Source organism: Diabrotica virgifera, chromosome 10 (assembly GCF_917563875.1).
Source record: "Diabrotica virgifera virgifera chromosome 10, PGI_DIABVI_V3a".
Taxonomy (NCBI): domain Eukaryota; kingdom Metazoa; phylum Arthropoda; class Insecta; order Coleoptera; family Chrysomelidae; genus Diabrotica; species Diabrotica virgifera.
The window spans coordinates 140502799-140524247 of NC_065452.1; the positions used below are offsets into that span (position 1 = coordinate 140502799).

Genomic DNA, 21449 nt, shown 5'->3' on the forward strand with positions numbered 1-21449 from the left:
TGGTTTGATGTTTTTTTTTGATAAAACTTAACGTTTTCGAGAAAAATCAAAAAAATCTCAAATTTTGACCTTTGACCCCGAATAACTTGTTGCACACATGGGATCGATGGGGACTTTTAAAACTTTATTTGTTATGGTAAACTCTAGCTCTCCACCAAAATTTGGCTCTCCGGCAATTTTTGTTATTTGCCAACTATTTTGATGTCTAAGTTGACCGGCTTAGTACTCGTAGTCGATTTCCAGTACAACGGGTTTTTAATTGAAATAAATTTAGATTCTCATAAGAGTTTATTTGTTTATGAGATACATTTTAAAATTTATAATGATGGATAACAGTGACATAATAGTATGGAACATTACAAATAAGTTATTAAGTATATCTAGCTCTATTAAAGTTAGCTTCTAGCGAGTAAATACATTTAATTTTTCGTCCGCGTCTTTTGACACGGCGGGGCGTCGCTTCTGTCAAAAAAGGGAACGAGAGTTTCGCGATTTCGCGACGCTTGACGTCAAATAGCTGTCAGATTGAATCCGTGTCTGTAATGTGAAAGAAAATTATTAAAGATCTGTCATCTATATACAGGGTGTAACAAAAAGGCAGGTCATAATTTGAATCACATATTCTGGTAAAAAAGTGTTCGATCTGACCTAACTTACTTACTTACTACGTGCCGTTACAACCCTTCGTGAGTTCTAGCCGACTCGACAACATGCCTCCACTGTTATCTGTTTTGAGCAACCTCCATCCAATTCTCCACACCCATAGTGTTTAGGTCTCCTACAGTGGCGTAGCTGAAGATTGGGGGGCCCCCCGCGACAATTTTTGTGGCCCTCCCGCGACAATTTTTGTGGGCCCTCGTATTATAAGCATAACGACAACTAATAACAGTATAATTACTAAAATATGTGTAAATGACAATATTTGGCATTTCTTTAAAGTCTTCATCAGTAGATTTTTTGGGAACAGACATGAAAACCTATTATACCTACATGTATCTTAATAGGTGAAATTTTTTACTATCTTAAACGGCTAGACCCTATAGTTTTATTTAGTGTACTACTTTAACTACTTATTTATGAGTAGTGTATTAATTACTAAACAAGCAGATTTGGGTCCCAATTTTTTTTATTTATTCTAATCTTCATATTTGGCTCTTTGGCTCGTAAGTTTGTCGACCACTACAAACAGATCGGTGCAGGTGCAGATAAAAAACAGCTTACGGGGCATGAGAGTCAAATCTGTTTATGAAATTAAATTTGTTTATGTTTCCTAGTATCAATTACTAGAGTGTGAATAATCGCTTTCCTGTCAAGAAATGTGTCGCCTGTTTGTTTTGGTTCGATAATATCAGATATTTATTATTAATTTTTATTAGGAGCAAAAATGTTCCCCAGATATTTTTATGCGTTAGTAAATAGAATTGTAATTTTCGTTGTATTTATTATATTTCCAATATCCCGTCAATAAAAAAATTATAAATCGGACAAGTTTCTTCTGACCTTGTCTAGATTTATAAACTTTTGTAATAAAACTTTTATATTTCCTCTCTTTTTTATAGCTTACTGCATTGAATGGTCATTAATCAAGTAGTGAATCAAATTTCATTGTACTGATCTCGAAATAGGACACTGATACATAGCGTTACGAAAATGTGCAGTAATTTCAGTACATTAGTTAAATGGGAATAAGTGTATTACAAGTCATTATTTTTAATTTTATATTTTTGTTTATTGCGATTTACATAAAAAGTTTTATATTTCATCATATTTAGGAGAAATGATTCGGCAGAAACTAATATTTCAACGAATATTGAATAATAAACATGTAACGGCAACTAAAAAACTGAATATCATTTAAACCACATATCTACGACTAATTTTTGGAGCCTTGAGCTTTAGAACGACTCCAATAAAAAGCCTTTAAGTTCTAGCAGGAGAAATACCCACTATACCTCAGGAGACAATACCTATCATTATACTACATTCTAAAAATTCTAAGAGCAAAGAAAAATATTTTTCTTGCAAGTTTAGTATCGAAAGAACCACCAGAACAATACACAAATACCAAGGCAGTACCATTTTACGAACGCATTAAACGAATACCGTATTACATCAATCAAAACACCTTAGCACCCATAAAAAATACAGACACCCCTCTGGACAGTTTCTTTACCAACAGTAGACCTCTTCTTACTTAATCTTAATAAACATTCACACACTTCTGCTGAGATCAGACATCGGCATCATTCAAATTTACTCAAATACTCTACCTACAATTTTACTGATGCCTTCAAAATTTGCAACGGAATAGTTGCTGTGCTGCTACTGTATCAGAAAATGTAATTTTAGATTAACAACTGACGGCTATAGTTTTTACATCGCAGACCTTCAAGCAATATTGGCGCACTAAACCATTGTAAACACACAAAAAAAATCAAATTCCTCCTGATATTATCAGAATTCCCAAGATTTTAGAAGAAGATGACCTCAGTTTTATGATGAGAAAACTGGAACAGGAATATACAAAGAATGGGAAGGGAATACTCCTAAAGAAAACTGAATATCTAAGAACGGAGAATGCAGCAATAAAACAGCTGGAAGTAGACGAAGGTAAACAAATCAGAGGAACAGACAAGTACAATTTAGGTTTCATAATATCAAACAAAAGAACAACTGAAGAAAATATAAAAAATAGACTATAGACGAGGCAACGAAGCAATAAACCTAGGAATTTTGTGCAATAAGATGAATCGTCATGAAACTTTTGGCATTCGATTCGAGAGATTGGTAGGCAATTTTGTGAACTAAATTGATCTCTGGCAAAAAATTTTGTGCATGAGAAAATGTCTCTTTAAAGTGCATCTCGAAGAGATGGAAAATAAAAAATTTAGGACTCAGGAAATATTGACGGAAATGAATTCAATTTTTATACTTGGGGGTTTTGGAGGTCACTGAACACGAATTTCATGACGTCGATGGTCTCCGAGGTACCTGGTGCCCAGGGTGGAACTCGTCGCCTGGGACGACCGAATAATTCGTGGGACGATCGAATAATTCGCGAAATGAAGATTGGATCGAAAAATTGAAAAATACGTGTTCAATATCAAAAATCTACCGAATGACACTAAACACGACACCCCCCCCCCCATTCCACCATCTGGAGATTGGGTGGGGGTAACTTTAAAATTTTAAAGAGAAACCCCATTTGTTATTGCAGATTTGGATTGCTTATGTAAAAGTAAGCAAATCTTATTCAAGACATTTTTTCGAATTGTAGATAGATGGCGCCAGGCCGCCGCTAAGGTGTTGGCCGCCCGTGTGCATCTTAATATTTGCCGCCCTCCTTCCAATTTCAACACTTTAGAAAAATGTACCATACTAGTATTTAAAGAAATGTGCAGAAGTAATGTGTTAAGTAAATGTCTTGTTTCTTTGAAAAGTCGACTTCATTGTCTTGCCAAAGAGACGTTAATTGTATCTGAACGTCTGCTGTCTTTCTGGTGAGTACCGATTCCACAAGGATAGAAACTATTTTCACCTATTATTTTTAATAAATGTAATGTCTCTGTCTGTACCCTTCTCCCTCTTTTTCTCTTCCTGTTCTCTTTCTTTCTTCTTCTCTCTTGGTTTGCTGTTTCTCTCTTCCTTCGCTCTTTTCCCTCTTATCTTCTCTGTCTTTTCCATTGCTTTTGATTGCATTGGTTCTAGATCCGGTTTATTCCTTTTCATCCACTTCTCGCCTCCAGCTTTTCTCCCCTCGAGTTTCGTCCCTTCCTTTTCCCTCCCTCTTTTATTTTATCTTTCGTCCCCGCTGCTCTCTCTTCCGCCTTTATTGTTTTTCTTTTTTCGTCCCATTTTTCTTCCTACGAGTTGGGTCGTGCTGATCGGTTCAGCGGTGCAGTGGGTGTCGTATGATAGTTGGGAGTATTAACTATCACACAGGGACAGGTTAGGAACTTGGCTAGACGAGAGCGGACAGCTGCTCCAATTTGTTGACTTTTACGATGAGCTGGAGAAGCTGTGGAGGTATTCTACTTGAGCGGCCCGCCTCCACACGGGGACGAGAAAAATATCTAAAAGTCCGAAACCCGCCAGCCGCTTTGAATGAAAAAGTATTCCCGGAACTGCTTTATGACTATAATTGCAAAACGGCAGTACATACAATAAATAATATTTTCTGATATTTTTGTTTAGATTAGGATGAAAAAAAAGAACTATAAATGATAAATGAAACGCATTTTAGTATTATCAGGTAATAGTTCACAGAATTATCTGAATCATTACTATCTAATTATTTGAATTTATTTTCGTGTTAAAAAAAGTATTATTATCAGTAGCCTGCTTTTGGCCGCCCCTATTATTGGCCGCACGTGTGCGATGCACACTTAGCACACATGGTAGCGGCGGCCCTGGATGGCCCTATAATCGGAAAGAACGATTTTTTCGTGATACCATAGGTAAATTATAGAAACGGTATATATCTCGAGAAATACACTTCCAAATATAAAACCAAAAAATACGTATTTAATATTTTTCAAGAACCTATCGAATAACATAAAACACGACCCTACACTCCACCCCCTGGAGGTGGGGTGGGTGGTAACTTTAAAATCTTAAATAGGAGCCCCCATCTTTTATTGCAGATTTGGATTCATTACGTAAAAATAAGTAACTTTTATTCAACACATTTTTTCGAATTATGGACAGATGGCGCTATAATCGGAAAAACACTATTTATTAGTGCCATCTATCAACAATTCTAAAAAATGTTTCGAATAAATGTTACTTATTTTTTCATGAGGAATCTAAATCTGCAATAAAACATGGGGATTCTTATTTAATATTTTTAAGTTACCCCCACCCCACCTCCAGGGGGTGGAGTGGAGGATCGTGTTTAATGTTATTCGATAGGTTCTTGAAAAATATTAAATACCCATTTGTTTGGTCTTTCATTTGGAAGTGAATTCCTCGAGATATTAGACCGTTTCTATAATTTACCTATGGTATCACGATAAATAGTTTTTCGATTATAGCGCCATCTATCCACAATTCTAAAAAATGTCTCGATTAAAAGTTGCTTAAAAGAGACTGCATACGAAAATTAAACGGTATTGTGGGATTAGAACATCAGCATAAAAACAAAAAGAAGAATATAATACCATGACCAAGAAGTATCCTCACTTATGGGTGTGAAAATTGGACAATAAATAAGAAAACCTAAAACAAAATAAGAGCAACAGAGATGGAATTTGTAAGGAGAAGCTGCAGAATAACAAGAAGAGATAGAATAAATAATAACATAGAGATTAAGAGAAGAATGAGAGTGATTTTAGACATAATAGACTACAGCGAACAGAAGAGATGGACCTGATACGGACATGTCAGAAGAGCAGAAGAGCAGAGCAGAGCCCGATAGGAATAAGGAAGAGAGGACGACCCCTAAGGTCCTTCAGAGATGAAGTGGGCGAAGCAATGGAGAGAACAAATCTACAGGAAGAGGACTGGCAAGATAGAAAGAGCTGGAGAGAACGGTTGAGTGAAGGAATACAGTGAAAACTGTACCCATATCAATTTGTTTCTAATTAAAAACGCGTTCCATCAGCTCCAATTTTCTGGGAAAACCATCTCATTTCAAACAAGAAATCCTATTAAGAATTACAAGATCAGACCTTGGTCTCAGAATCCGGATGATCAGATGTTACGTTTTTTCTGTCTCGCTTTATGGGTGTGAAAGTTACAATAGGACTTTGAACTAGAAAAAATAACAGATGCCTTTGATATGTATATATTCAGCGCTGAGAAAATGCTGAGAATTCCATGTGGACAAAAAGTTAATAACGATGAGATGTACTTCGGCGCATGGGCGAACAGAAAGAATTACTAAGAATAATCAAAAAGAGGAAAATACATTACTTGGGTTCTTGTGTAGTGTACCGGGTGTCCCAATAAGAATGGCTCTCGGCCATATCTCAGGAACCGTTTATAGTACAGCTTTGGGAAAAAAAAATTATAACAAAAGTTGCCTCGAGAAAAGCCTGGAAATTATTTTCATATTTGTAAGTCCATCGCTAGAGGGCGTAATTGAATATCAAAAATTTTAAAATCAAAATTTACAAAATTTACATAATGAAAGGCCACTGAAAATCCGATCATCGTATTCTGCGCAAAATTCTGCGAATATTTGATTTCACAAGTGTAACTCTACCTTTGCAAATAAGAGGTGGGGGTGAGTGGGAACCTTGTTATGAAAAATGGCTGTAAGTCCGGTTCTGCTTAATCGATTTTTGCAAACTTGGACTCGTTGAAAACAGATCTTTTTCGTTAATGTAAGAGTTATAATTACGAAACAGCCTAATAAGTAATATGCCAGCTAGGGGGCGCTATTTTATGTTTTCAGAAATCTAGTTTTCTTTGGAAAATATTAAATACAAGTATGCACTTTTAACCCTGTATTACAAAATTAGACCAAATTATCAACAGAATATCGAAAACCGCATGTCGATACCTTTTTTCTATCTCGAGATATCTTAAGAAACGTATAAATTGTAAACAAACTTATATTGTCACCGGTAAACGAAGTTAAGGAAATCAAAGTGAAAACAGGTAGTGTGCTATGGAAACAAATTAGAGCGGGACACTTGCGGAGTGCCGACAGAAGTGAATATTTCTCATAGATTCAATTATATTCGGTTCGATTTAATTCGATTCCATTTAATTGGATTTAATTTTATTTATTATAATTAGGCTTATAATTTAATATATTTAAAATATACCCAATTTAATACATAATATATATGGTTTGTCAAACGTAGGAAAGAGTTTGAAAATCTTACAATCGCCGAAATTTTTAAACTTTTTGCTACGTTTTACAAACTGTACTAGTGATTTTACCCATTAATTTTAGAATTAACAAACTTTCAAAAGAAGTTTTACTTCAAATTTGATAGTGAATTTAATTATTATAAAATGAATAGGATGTTTAAAAATACAATTTGAGGATAAGTAGGTTGAAAGGAATAATGTAATCAACAAATTTAAAAAAGTCACTTTTGTTAACGGCCTCCCCTTTAATGAGAGTATCTAAAAATAAATGAACTCTTCCATGCATTAGTTACGATTAAAAGTTACACGACGTATTTACTATACTTCATCAGTAATTAAATTTTTAAATTAAAAAATATCGGTTACATTATTAAGAAAAATAATAATTTAAAGCTTTATGTATCTTTATATCTTATTAATCCTAATTTTAACGGGTAAAATCACTAGTATATAATATTATGTTTTAAATTAGGTATATATTATATATTTATATTAAATTATAGATATAATATATATTAAATAAAATTAAATCTAATCGAATGGAATCTAATTGAATCAAACGCATATAATCGAATCTATAATAAGTATTCACTTCTGTCGGCATTCCGCAAGTGTCACGCTTTAATTTTTTTCCACAGCACACTACTTGTTTCCACTTTGATTTCCGTAACTTCGTTTACAGGAGACATCATCAGTTATGTTTAAAAATTAACACGTTTCCTAAGATATCTCGAGATAGAAAAAAGGTATCGACATGCGGTTTTCGACATTCTGTTGATAATTTGGTCTAATTTTGTAATACAGGATTAAAAGTGCATACTTGTATTTAATATTTTCCAAAGAAAACTAGATTTCTGAAAAACATAAAATAGCGCCCCCTAGCTGGCATATTACTTATTAGGCTGTTTCGTAATTATAACTCTTACATTAACGAAAAAGATCTATTTTCAACGAGACCAAGTTTGCAAAAATCGATTAAGCAGAACCGGACTTACAGCCATTTTTCATAACAAGGTTCCCACTCACCCCCACCTCTTATTTGCAAAGGTAGAGTTACACTTGTGAAATCAAATATTCGCAGAATTCTGCGAAGAATACGATGATTGGATTTTCAGTGCCTTTTCATTATATAAATTTTGTAAAATTTTGATTTTTAAATTTTTGACATTCAATTACGCCCTCTAGCGGTGGACTTACAAATATGAAAATAATTTCCAGGCTTTTCTCGAGGTAACTTTTGTTATAAATTTTTTTTCCCAAAGCTGTACTATAAACGGTTCCTGAGATATGGCCGAGAGCCCTTCTTATTGGGACACCCGGTATAAAAGATCAGTATGAAGATGCCAGAACTCGTGACTGGAGAAACTGGTTTGACCGCCCATCCGCAGAAATTTTTCGTGCAGCAGGCGTCCCGAGAGACTTTTTCGGGACACCGGGACAAATCGTTAAAAAACGGGAAAATATCGTTTTTTCAGGACGTTCGGCTACCCTATTGTAAGTCATTGCTCATATTGTCATAAATATGACAACGCGAAAGTTAATGATACTTGATTATATGAAAGTGTGCCAAAAAACCCATTGAAAGTGTGCGAAAAAGTAAATCCCATTTAAAATACATTGTTACTTCACGCACACTTTAAACCCTTCACGCACTGCTGTTTATAATGACAGTTTTCACAAACTAAAAACTTATACATAATATGACATAAAAAGTAGATAACAATTATTTTGAACCTCCCAAATATAAGTTTTTGTAATTATGTATACATGTATTATATGCATGTAATAGGTATAACAATAAATAATAAACAAACTAAACAGATTATTCTACAATAAAATTAACATCAAAAATAAACAAGTAGGGAACAGAACATATTTTGAAAACTAGTGTTTATATATTTTAAATCTTCTATTTTCAATAATTTCATTTTTTTCTTCAAAATTATATATAAAAAAAATATACAAGGATAATGACTTTTCAAGTAGTTGCTCGATTACGCAGCAACATTCTTCCATGTTCAAATTCAAATGCACGAATAGCTACTAAACTAACGTTACCATATTGTAAAATGGTGACAATACTGATATACACAGCGTGCCCGCGCCGTCTCTGGAGCCGTCATTCCTTCAAAATTTTCAGTCTCGACCGATAGCGAGAATCATCTTTCGTTACCAGAACTAGAAGTGGTAATAACGGAATATAATGACGTGCAACCCTGCAACGGATTCAAATGTATTCACATGTAATCTCGCCAATATTTTCGTGCGTCTAATTGGCTATTTACTGAATTTGGTAAGTACTACGTATTGACAAATATTTCTGTTGGTAAAAAATATAAATGGAATTATTGCATAGTAGTCATAAAATATTTATTTGCAAGATTTTTAACTGTTACCAATGGTAACAGTGGTTACATGGACGCTTCGCCAGTGTTACCCTGGACTAAAACACTTACCTTAACAAAAGCCTCGACTACCAAACTGAAAGTCACACAGAGAAGAATGGAGCGGTCCATGTTATATTAGGAATAACTCTGCGAAACAGAATAAAAAACGGGCATCAGGAGTGATTGACGTAATTGAAAGGATAGCCAGACTAAAATGGAGATGGGCAGGACACATAGCTAAAATGACATATGGGCGATGGACAAAGAGGTTATTGGAATGGAGACCAAGAGAAGACAAGGAAAGCATCGGTCGACTAGCTACAAGATCCCACGGACCCACGACTTAAGAAGGCTAAATAAAAACCAGATGAGAGCGGCGCAAGGTGGATGGTGTTGGAAACAGGAAGGAGAGGCCTATGTTCAGCAGTGGACTTTTGAGACTGGATGATGATGATGATGATGTAAATAAATAAATAAAAAAATATTGTAAATACACTCACCGGCAGAGAAAACGGGCGCCCCAAAAAATGGGTCATTTTTAATGTCTTGTATTTCCTAAACCTGATGTCCGATTTAAGTAATTTTTTTAATATGTTATAGCCTTATCCTTTATCAATATCGCTGTAATAATATTGTTGCTAGACAGGTACATTGTCATTGTATACAGGGTGTACGAATCAAACTGTGTTTTTTTCTCAAACTTTGGAACACCCTGTGGAATGTTCTAGCTTTTATAAAATACTAAAATTAAAACCCAACTATAGCCACAGATTTTCTTAACATTATATTTTTTATTCATTCGCTTATGTTGGATAATAAAAAAGTTAGGCACTTTAACAACTACCCCTGTTTTTCGTCAATACAGGGTGTTTTTCAATAAGTACGGCAAGCTTTAAGGGGTAATTCTGCATGATAAAATAATGACAGTTTGCTTTATAAACTTATGCCCGCAAATACTTCGTTTCTGAGATAGGGGGTGTTGAAATTGTTGTTACAAACTGACGATTTATTTATTGCTCTAAAACGGTTTGTGATATGCAAATGAAATTTGGTAGATTTTAAGACCTAGTTATTGCGCATTTTTTGGCATAAAATTGAGAATTTTATATTCACCATTGGCGTGCATACGGGATATATCTAAATATTTATACCCGTATGCACGCCAATGGTGAATATAAAATTCTTAATTGTATGCCAAAAAATGCGCAATAACTACCTCTTAAAATCTACCAAATTTTATTTGCATATCACGACCGTTTTAGAGAAATAAATAAATCGTCAGTTTGTAAGAAAAATTTCAACACCCCCTATCTCGGAAACGAAGCATTTGCGGGCATACGTTTATAAAGCAAACTGTCATTATTTTATCATGCAGAATTACCCCTTAAAGTTTGCCGTACTTATTTAAAAACACCCTGTATTAACGAAAAACAGAAGTAGTTGTTAAAGTGCTTAACTTTTTTATTATCCAACATAAGCGAATGAATCAAAAAACAGAATGTTAAGAAAACCTGAGGCTATAGTTTGGTTATAATTTCAGTATTTTATAAAAGCTAGAACATTCCACAGGGTGTTCCAAAGTTTGAGAAAAAACACAGTTTGATTCGTACACCCTGTATACAATGACAATGTACCTGTCTAGCAACAATATTATTACAGCGATATTGATAAAGAATAAGGCTATAATATATTCAAAAAATTACTTAAATCTGACATCAGGTTTAGGAAATACAAGACATTAAAGATGACCCATTTTTTGGGGTGCCCGTTTTCTCTGCCGGTGAGTGTATAAACAATATTATTGCAATATTAACTAATAAACAAAATACTATTCAAGATAAAGTAAGATTTAATCACAAAGAGTTTCCTAAAGATTTGAGTTTTATCTAAAGATGTAACACAAAAGTCTATTTAAAAAAATATTCTATATATTAAACATCTAGCTTTCTCATTTATTTCTTAGTAAATTATTAATTAAGTTTTTACCTTATTATACAAAATTACTCCAGCGCCCAAAAACAGAATCAGCAAAGTCGTCAATGCACGGTAACAATATTTCTGATAACGAAGTAACAGAGATGTTTTATAACGAATTTGCAACGTTCTTGTCAATCCAGATTTAACCTACTAAAAATGCTGTCAAATACATCTTGGGGGCTGATACAACAACCTTACTTAATCTATAATATAGATCATTAATACGAAGTAAATTAGACTCCGGCTGTTTACGCTACGATACTACTAACAAAACATCTTAAAAAAAACTTGACTACATTCAAAATACGTGCTTGAGATTAGTTTTAGGTTCCACAAGAACTAGTCCAGTAAGTAGCTTACAAGTTCTGGCTAATGAACTCCCTTTAAGCCAACGAATGCAACTTCTATCACTAAATTACGTTGCCAGAATTTCAGCAAACAAAAGCAACGTAACCTACTCAACAATATTCTACAAAACAAATATATCTTCCGATCATTACGGAAACAGTGCAAGAAACATGCTACCATTTCCTGAGCGAATAAAACGTATTGGTTTTAAATTAGAACAGTTCAGTCTTACTATACCCATTCATGTAAATTTTCCTCCCTGGATGATCAAACCTTCAAAAATAGATACGCCTCTAAAAGATCTCCCTAAACATTCCACACATCTTTTCCTTATCCAGCAAGCTTTTAAAAATTTAATTTCCAAATACCTAACATCCCATCGAATCTTCACTGATGCTTCCCGTACGAATCCCAATAAGTTGTTGTATATATACTGGAGAACTTACAGCAATTCACCAGGCAATGAAAAAATGTGGTTCTATCCATGAAAGCAAATTTGTGATTCTCACCGATTCAATGAGAGCATTACTTGGGATAAAACAGTTATATACAACTCACGCTATACTTCTCAAAATCAAAGAAGAATTATCTTATCTACAGGCTCAACAGAAAGATACCTATTTCCTTCATCTGGGTACCTTCCCATAAGGGAATAAGTGGCAATGAGGAAGTGGACTCTCTAGCAAGCAATGCAACTGCCGACCAAAGTATTGCTATCATAGATCAAATATCTTGGACTGATCACAAAGTATACATAAAAGGCCACATCCACAGAACGTGGCAAACTACTTGGGATCAGACTAACAACAAACTAAAAGAATGCCTAAGTCAAGTAGGAACCAAATTCATATTACCAAGTAACAGAAAAGACCAAGTCATCATCAACCCACTCCGAATAGGACATACATTACTTACACACAATCATATATTCCACAAGGAGGCTGCTCCAATGTGTACCAAGTGCAACACGCAACTGACAGTGAAACATATCGAGTGCCCAGTGTACCAGAAAGAAAGGATCGCGTGTGCTCTTAGTGACAATCTTAAAAGTGTATGACTTCAAACTTAAAATCCTTATTAAGTTATCTCAAAATGACTAAACTATATACCAGATTGTAAAGCATTTTTATGTAATAATAATATGTATCTTACTGTTTGTGTATGTCTCCCCGCTAATAACCCTTAATGGTTGAGTTGATGCGGGTTTATTTGTGTAAATAAAAAAAGAGATGTTTTATAAGTATCTTACCTTCTATAAACATCTTCATCTAATAGGGCTTTTCATTCACAGTAATTTGTTTCGAGCTTCTGTCATATGTCGTATAATCCGTGTATATTAATATTATACAGAGATTATACAACATATGATAGAAGCTAGAAACAAATGACAATCGATGAAAAGCCCTATAACCGACCGATATATTAAGATAACGACTACTTTTCTTGGAATGAAAGCTAATCTTAATATTTTCTTGGATTGTTTTCATAGTTATTAGCACAATGCACTAGCAGTAATAATTGATAGGTACCTCTGTATTCACTGTTACACATTCGACTGAATAATATGAACTCTAAACAAGGAAATAAAAATTAAAACACCTCAAGTAACTCATGTTCTTATCAGACTATTAAACATTATTAGATTTCTAACAACTCTTTTGCGTTGATACGTTTCCATTGTTTAGATTAGTCACCAAAGCTTATGATATAATCCAGTCGTTCATGTCAAAAATGCTACTGAACATATAAAAATCACAACAAGTTAAATTTTACTTCTTCTTCTTCTTTTTTTTAATAGGACTATATCTCCTGTTTCTTCTGTTTTACGCCTCTGATGCGATCCGGAGCTCCAGTTCTCGTACTATCGTTTTTTGGGTCTTCCAATGGGTCGCTTGGTATTGGGCTTCTGTGTCTTCGCCCATTTCGCCATACGTTCATGGTCCATCCGGTCTACATAGTCTCTCCACGTGCGTCATCGTGCTCTGGTCCATCTCACTACGTCTTGAACGCCTAGCTCTCTCAAGGTGCTTTCGTTTCGTATCCTATCTCTTATGGATCTTGGGGTTTTCATCTCTGTTGTTCTCTTTATTTGTTTGTTCTTTGTTGTTTCGGCCCTTGTCTCAGTTGCGTATGTCAGTACGGGTCTAACACATGTCACATGTCTTATAAATGCGGAATTTTGCTTTCATACTCATATATTTATTCCGCCAGATTATATCCCTCAGGAAACCAGATATTCTCGCCGCTTTCGTTGCCTGCTGTTTTTTTTTCATGCCACAGATGCCTGTCGTTAGATATTTTCACACCCAGATATGTACAATCCGTTTCCTGTTCGATTAAATGGTTACCTGTTCGATTAAATGGTAGTCCACTACTAATTTGCACCTAATTGGGTTCTTGGATATTACCATCGATTGGGTTTTCTCTGTTGATAGTCTCAGGTTATACTTTTCGGCGGTTATTTTAAATAATTTTGGTAGTAAGCTTTGTAGGTCATCTTAGTTTTCGGCTACTAAGATATCATATCTGCGTAGCCAAGTATTCTCATGGTTCGGTTACCCATTCTGTATTCTTGATTCATTTTGTTAACACTAGGTATAACTCCATCCATTATCAAATTAAATAGGCATAGGCTGAGGCTGTCACCTTGTCTTATGCTGACAATGATTCTCTGGTTCTTATTCTTGTTTTGTTGGATCGATTGAGCTCTTTGATTATGTTTGTATATTTCTGACTTACGTGTTTTCGTAAGTAAGGACGTCTTTCAATCGTACTCTGTCGAATTCCTGTTTCAGATTCACAAAGCATGTGAACATAGGCTTATCGAATTCTATTGATTTTTCATGTCATTTGTTTTCACATTTTTCATGTCACAGCAAAAATTAGAATGGAGAAAGGAGACCTGAACATCATCGGAGTATACGGCCCAGAAAATAGTAAGTCCCAAACAACAAGGGAAATATTCTATGATCAATTGCAACAAGTATTAGATCAAATTAGAGGAAAGTTGATAATACTGGGCGATTTTAACGCTCGAATAGGCAACCAAGTAATACCTGGAATTAAACAAAAACATAATGAGAATGTCAAAAACGAAAATGGAGAACTGATGATAAACTTCTGCACGAATAACGAACTTCGAATAAACAACACCTTCTTTGACCACAAAGACCAACACAAATATACATTCAATAATACCCGTGGACAAAGATCTATGATAGATTATGTTGTAACTAACAGAGATATACATCCATCAAAAATAATTGACGGAAGTTGCCTCAACTCAGCAGATGTAGGTAGTGACCACAGCCTAGTATTATGTAAAATTAGAATCGCCATGAAATGCTTCAAACCTAAGAGAGTGGCACCAACACAAACAAAAATCAAAGTCGAAGGACTAAGTACGGAATCCACGGAGTACTTATATAGAAAAAGAATATCAGAGAAGATTGCTGATAATGAAATACTAGAAAACGATAACATCGAGGAAAGCTGGGAAAAACTCAAAAGTAACATAATTAACGCAGCAACCGAATCACTTGGAGAGAGGAAAGTAACGAATACCAATATATCAAAAAAGAAAACCCCATGGTTTCGAGAGGAAGTGAAGATAAAATGTGAAGAAAAGAAGAAAGTCTTTTTACAATAGAGAACACAACAAACACAACAGGCATACAACCACTATAAAAGAATTAGAAACGAAACAAACACTCTAGTCAGACAAATAAAAAGAGAACACTGGGAGACTTTCTCAAAACAGATGGAACACGACTTCTACGGAACACAAAAGGAAATATGGAGAATGATCAGAGGATAAAGAAAAGAGATGAGCGAACTAATAAAAACGAAACACATTCAGAAGGAAACTTGGGCAGACTATTTTCGATTTCTGTTTGCTAAAGATAACGATAACGAACCACCAACACCTGAAGTGACAACAAACGAAGAAACAAATATTGAAGAAGCAGAGGTAACGGAAGCATTAAGGAAATTAAAAAATAGAAAATCACCAGGAGAGGACATTATATCAAATGAACTCCTAAAGTATGGAGAACAAGACCTGACCAAACAATTATTAAAACTAATCCAAAAAATAATAGAACAAAACAGAATACCACAAGAATGGAGATCAAGCATCCTAATACCTCTCTTCAAAAAGGGAGAAAAATCGGACCCGGAGAATTACAGAGGAATTCATTTATTAAACACAACACTAAAATTAACGACCAAAGTGATAACAAACAAACTGAATAAAATTATGACATTAGCAGAAGAACAACAAGGTTTTAGGTCGGGAAGATCATGCACCGACGCTATATTTATAATGAGGCAGATTCAAGAAAAATCGTTAGAATACAACAAACCGGCATATTTATGTTTCATGGACCTTAAGAAGGCATTCGACAGGGTCAAATTAAAGGACGTTATCCATTTATTGTACGCAAGAGAGGTACCTCTAGGAATAATTAAAACGATCGAAAATATCTACCAGAACAACACAATAAAAGTAAAAGTAGATGATGAACTAACTGACCCAATTGAAGCTGGCAATGGGATAAGACAGGGAGATTCCCTGAGTCCTCTGTTGTTCAACCTGATCATGGACGAAATAATAAAAAAAGTAAGAACAAAAAAAGGATACCAATTGGGAGAAAAACAACTTAAAATAATCTGCTATGCAGACGACGCAATACTAATCTCTCAAAGTGAAGATGATTTACAACGTATGCTGCACGAATTTAATATAACAACTAGAAAATTTAACATGTTAATTTCCCCAAAAAAGACTAAATGCATGGTTATAAGAGCAGATCTAATAAGGTGTAAATTAGAGCTGGAGGGTCAAATAATAGAACAAGTCATGGAGTTTAAATATCTAGGCATCACACTATGCAGCTACGGAAATCTCGAAACAGAAGTGGAAGATCAGGTGAATAAAGCAAACAGAGCCGCAGGTTGCCTGAATGAAACAATATGGAGAAATAAAAACATCGGAAAAAAAGTGAAAGCCAGAATTTACAAAACAGTCATCAGACCAATAATGACATACGCGGCAGAAACACGACCTGATACAGAAAGGACAAAAAAAATGCTAGAAACAGCATAGATGAAAACATTGCGAAAAATCGATGGTAAGACGATGTGGGATAGAGCTAGAAGTGCAGATATACGAAGGAGATGCAAGGTGGACAACATTAATAACTGGGTGAAAAGCAGAAGAGTAGAATGGAACGACCACATAAGCCGAATGACAACAAATAGAGTAGTAAGGACGGCGAGTGACGGTTCCCCAATAGGAAGACGATCAGTGGGAAGACCACGAAAAAGATGGAATGACAACTTACTAGAGGCACATTGAAAAACAGACAGAGTAATGTCTATATAAAAAGAAGAAGAAGAAGAAGAAGAAGATGTTGTTTTCAATTTTGTGGAATAATGTCATCTCTTCTATTATTTTCTACACCCGTATTTAATTAATTCATTTGGTGTATTGTCCTGACCTGGTAATTTTCTATTTTTTGATCTTTTGATTGCTTCGTGTATTTCTTCTTGGGTTATGTTGTCATTTTTTGTTTCTTCTTAGAGAATGTTTTATAGGTCATATATTTTTACTTCATTACTATCGTTATTTGAGAAATCAACTTTGAGAACCCCAAAAGGATGTAAAAAAGTTTGCGAATCCTGTTTCCAGGCTTCCCCCTAAAACACCCCGTGCAGGAGTAAAAACCGGAAAACATCGTAATTAAAATAATTTTGAACAAAAATGTTTAATAACAATTTTTGTGTCGAATAAACCAACCGTTCTATGAGAAACAACGCTTGAAACGACCGGCGATTGTGAATGTTTATTACGCAATTGAAATCAATGTTTTAAATAAAATTTATATCAACTCGACGGTTTTCTTCTTCTTACGGTGCCTATCCGTTCCGGTCATCATGGTTATCATAACTTTGCTTGCTGGTATTGGGCATAGTCCAGTTGTATACGGGTGAGTCATAAATATAGGGACATATACTAAGGACAGGTTATTTGGACCAAAATATGGCTATTGGGCCAAATATGCCTTAATAAAATGTTGCTGAGAAAAAAGATACAGGGTGTTAAAGTTAATTTTTGTTTTTCATTTTTTGCTAATAGTTTCCCTGTATATTTATAAATTGCTATCAAAATTGGCACAGAGGCATAATCTTAGACAAGAAATAGTATTTTATCTACAATTTTACGTTTTGTCATAGAAGGCGCCACGTGGATCATTCCTGATGATCAAATTGAGTCTAAACTTTTTCTGATGGAACTTTTTAGTAATTTTTATTAGAAAATATGACGTAAACATCATTTTTTCGTAAAATTGGTACTCTTGTATAAACATGATAATTTCAACCGTTTTCGATAAAAACGCAATTGAAGATTTCAGGAACTCAGAAGGGGATATCAAATACCAAACTAATAAACAAAGTTGCAACTGACATGATTGTGACGAGGCATTTCAATCAAGAAAGTAATGATTACTTTTAAAAAATGCAACACTACACTACACTGTCACATCAAAAATAATTTACTCTGAACAAACGACATTTACCAACAACAATTATCTGACAGTCCAAAGCATACTTTTCATAAATGAAATAATATTTGAAATCCTTTTTTAAGACTCTAAGCAGTTCGACTGCGTTTTTATCGAAAACGGTTGAAATTATCATGTTTAAACAAGAGTACCAATTTTACGTAAAAATGATGTTTACGTCATATTTTCTAATAAAAATTACTAAAAAGTTTCATCAAAAAAAGTTTAGACTCAATTTGATCATCAGGAATGATCCACGTGGCGCCCTCTATGACAAAACGTAAAATTGTAGATAAAATACTATTTCTTGTCTAAGATTATGCCTCTGTGCCAATTTTGATAGCAATTTATAAATATACAGGGAAACTATTAGCAAAAAACGAAAAACAAAAATTAATTTTAACACCCTGTATCTTTTTTCTCAGCAACATTTTATTAAGGCATATTTGGCCCAAAAGCCATATTTTGGTCCAAATAACCTCTCCTTAGTCTATGTCCCTATAGTTATGACAGACCCTGTATATAGGGTTAGGCAGATAACTGGCCTATTAGAAATATCTCGAGAACTAAAGGCAACAGAATCATGAAAATTGAAATGAAGGAGTTTTGAAGGATGATCTATTAAATGAAAATATTTTCATCTCTTTCTTATAACTTCGTTTTTTTAAATGGGACACCCTGTATATTTTTGCATTTTTGGATTCTCTTCGATGTCTTCTTTCTTAAAATATGAGGTTTTGTAATATTATACAGGGTATTTTAAAAGATAATTACGTTTTTTTATTAATTTCGTAGCAATATTCACACCCTGTAGAATTGTAGTAGTTTGACATCTAAAGCTCTACTTACGTTCAAATGATTTTTAATATGATCTACTATTGTTAAGAATCATTAGTATAGCTAAATTTTTAATTTTAGTATACAGGGTTGGTCGAAACTCGGAATGAGTATTTTCTGAGTTTTCTTAAATGGAACACCCTGTATTTTTGTATTGTAATGAAATGATATTTTATAGTTCTTTTTTATTTCTTAAGCATTCCCTATACCTAACTGCTTTAATTTGTGAGTTATTGGTGATTCAATCTAAACATTAATTGCAACAAAAAATACGTAAAATTTTATTAGGTTGGCCGTGAAAATACTCAATCCCAAATAATTTTTCAGAAATAAATACATATTAATCCAGACTAGTCCTTAAAATTACCAATAATGGTTTAGCTATCAAAATACCTACATAGTTAAGATTGTTGGTGCGATTAACAATTAAGCACAAATTAAAGCAGTTAGGTATAGGGAATGCTTAAGAAATAAAAAAGTACCATAAAATATCATTTCATTACAATACTAAAATACAGGGTATTCCATATAAGAAAACTCAGAAAATACTCATTCCGAGTTTCGACCAACCCTGTATACTAAAATTAAAAATTTAGCTATACTAATGATTCTTAACAATAGTAGAGTATATTAAAAATCATTTGAAAGTAAGTAGAGTTTTAGATGTCAAACTACTACAATTCTACAGGGTGTTAATTTTGCTACGAAATTAATAAAAAAACGTAATTATCTTTTAAAATACCCTGTATAATATTACAAAACCATATTTTAAGAAAGAAGACATCGAAGAGAATCCAAAAATGTAAAAATATACAGGGCGTCCCATTAAAAAAAACGAAGTTATAAGCAACTTCCGGTATAACCGGAAGTTGCAAAGAGATGAAAATATTTTCATTTAATAGATCATCCTTCAAAACCCCTTTATTCCAATTTTCATAATTCTCTTGCCTTTAGTTCTCGAGATATTTCTAATAGGCCCTTTATTTGCCTCACCCTGTGTATTAAACCCTTTTCTCAGATTTTGAAGCCAAAATATTCTTCTCCCTGGTCCTTTCTTTCCAAACACCTTGCCATGAAGAATGAGTTGAACAAGCCACATTTTTGTTCATTCCTTGTAACATGGCCAAGATATTCTAATTTGCTCTCTTTTATTGAGTTAATAATCTCATAGCTAGCCCATTCTACGTAGGACCTCAACATTAGTCACACGATCCACCCATGCAATTCTTAAAATGCATCTGTAACACCACATCCAGAAGGCCTGGAGTTTTATTAAAGAAGCTTCAGAAAGTGTCCAGGCCTCTCTTCCGTATAATAACGTAGATCCGTATAATAACTTCGTATAATAACATAGCCTCTGATGACAGAGATTTTGGTACCAAGTGGTAAATCGTGACTTCTGAAAGAAGACTTCATCGTTACGAACGCTGATTGTAGACTGCTACTCTAGTGAGTAAAGAATAAATCATATATTACAACAGACGCCAACACTAACCAATAGAGAAGCAACAACAATAAGAGTCCAGATAAGACAAGGAGAAATAAGGATTGCTTCAGTATATGTAAGGCCAACAAAGTCTTTAAACGAGGACAACCTGGATGCAGTCCTGAACATAGAAGATCTGGCCATAATAATAGGAGACCTAACCGCCAGATTGTTTGTGTGTGTTGGGGAAAGAAAAATCCTAGGGAAGATCTTTAGGCCTGTCCTTGATGAAGCAGCAGGACAATATTGGATAAGAACTAACAAAGAGCTTGAATAACTATACCCAGACGCCAACATAATAAAAGAAATAAAGTCCAGGAGACTCCAATGGGAGGACACCTCAGAAGACATTCTGACGAAACACCAGTAAGGCTGGTATGGGAAGAAGTCCCAATTGGAGGAAGACCACGTGGACGCCATCGACTCCAATGGCGAAATAATATAGCAGGAATCCTGAAAGATATGGCGTGGAGAACAGGATGGAGATTTCTCAAGACAGAGAGCAGTGGAATGCTGTTGTCGAATCAGCTAAAACCCACGAGAGGTTGTAACACCACGGAGCAAGTAAATAAGTAACCGCCAGATCTCTGACGGAGAAAAATTGAATAATTGTCTGGTGGTCAGCGAAGACACTATGGCAAAAGGGTCCATCGAACCAACCTTTTTTCCAAGAAATGTTCTCTCAACCCATTTGGATATAGTAGTGGCTAGAAACCTAGGACTCTATCATGATAAGCACTCTTACTGATCAGTAAAGGGTTAAAACACATTTTGATATTTATGGATAGGACACTCTGATCAAAAGATATTGAGTTTTTACCCTCGATTTGATAGAAATTTTATTAAAAAAATTGATTTCGCAAGTGTAAATAACATTTAAAATCTCCGGTTGCTCCAAGCATTGTTTCTGCATTCTACTCAAAGAGTGCTAATAAACATATTTGTTAAAAATTAACTCTAATAACAAACCTCTATTACAATCAACGAGCAATAGTAAGAATTGAAAAAGAAACATCTGAAGAAATG

The 21449-nt window shown here is 34.3% G+C and overlaps 1 protein-coding gene across 2 annotated transcripts in view; it reads right to left on the minus strand.

Moving 5' to 3' along the window:
* Positions 1 to 318: 318 nt before the first annotated feature.
* LOC126893225 (probable maltase-glucoamylase 2) overlaps positions 319 to 21449 on the minus strand; it is a 59968-nt gene continuing 38837 nt past the window's right edge. For both annotated transcript variants that reach the window (XM_050663198.1, XM_050663197.1), the window contains one exon: positions 319 to 537. In XM_050663198.1, the coding sequence (XP_050519155.1) occupies positions 466 to 537 (72 nt within the window). In that variant the 3' untranslated portion in view covers positions 319 to 465. The remainder of the gene's footprint in view (positions 538 to 21449) is intronic.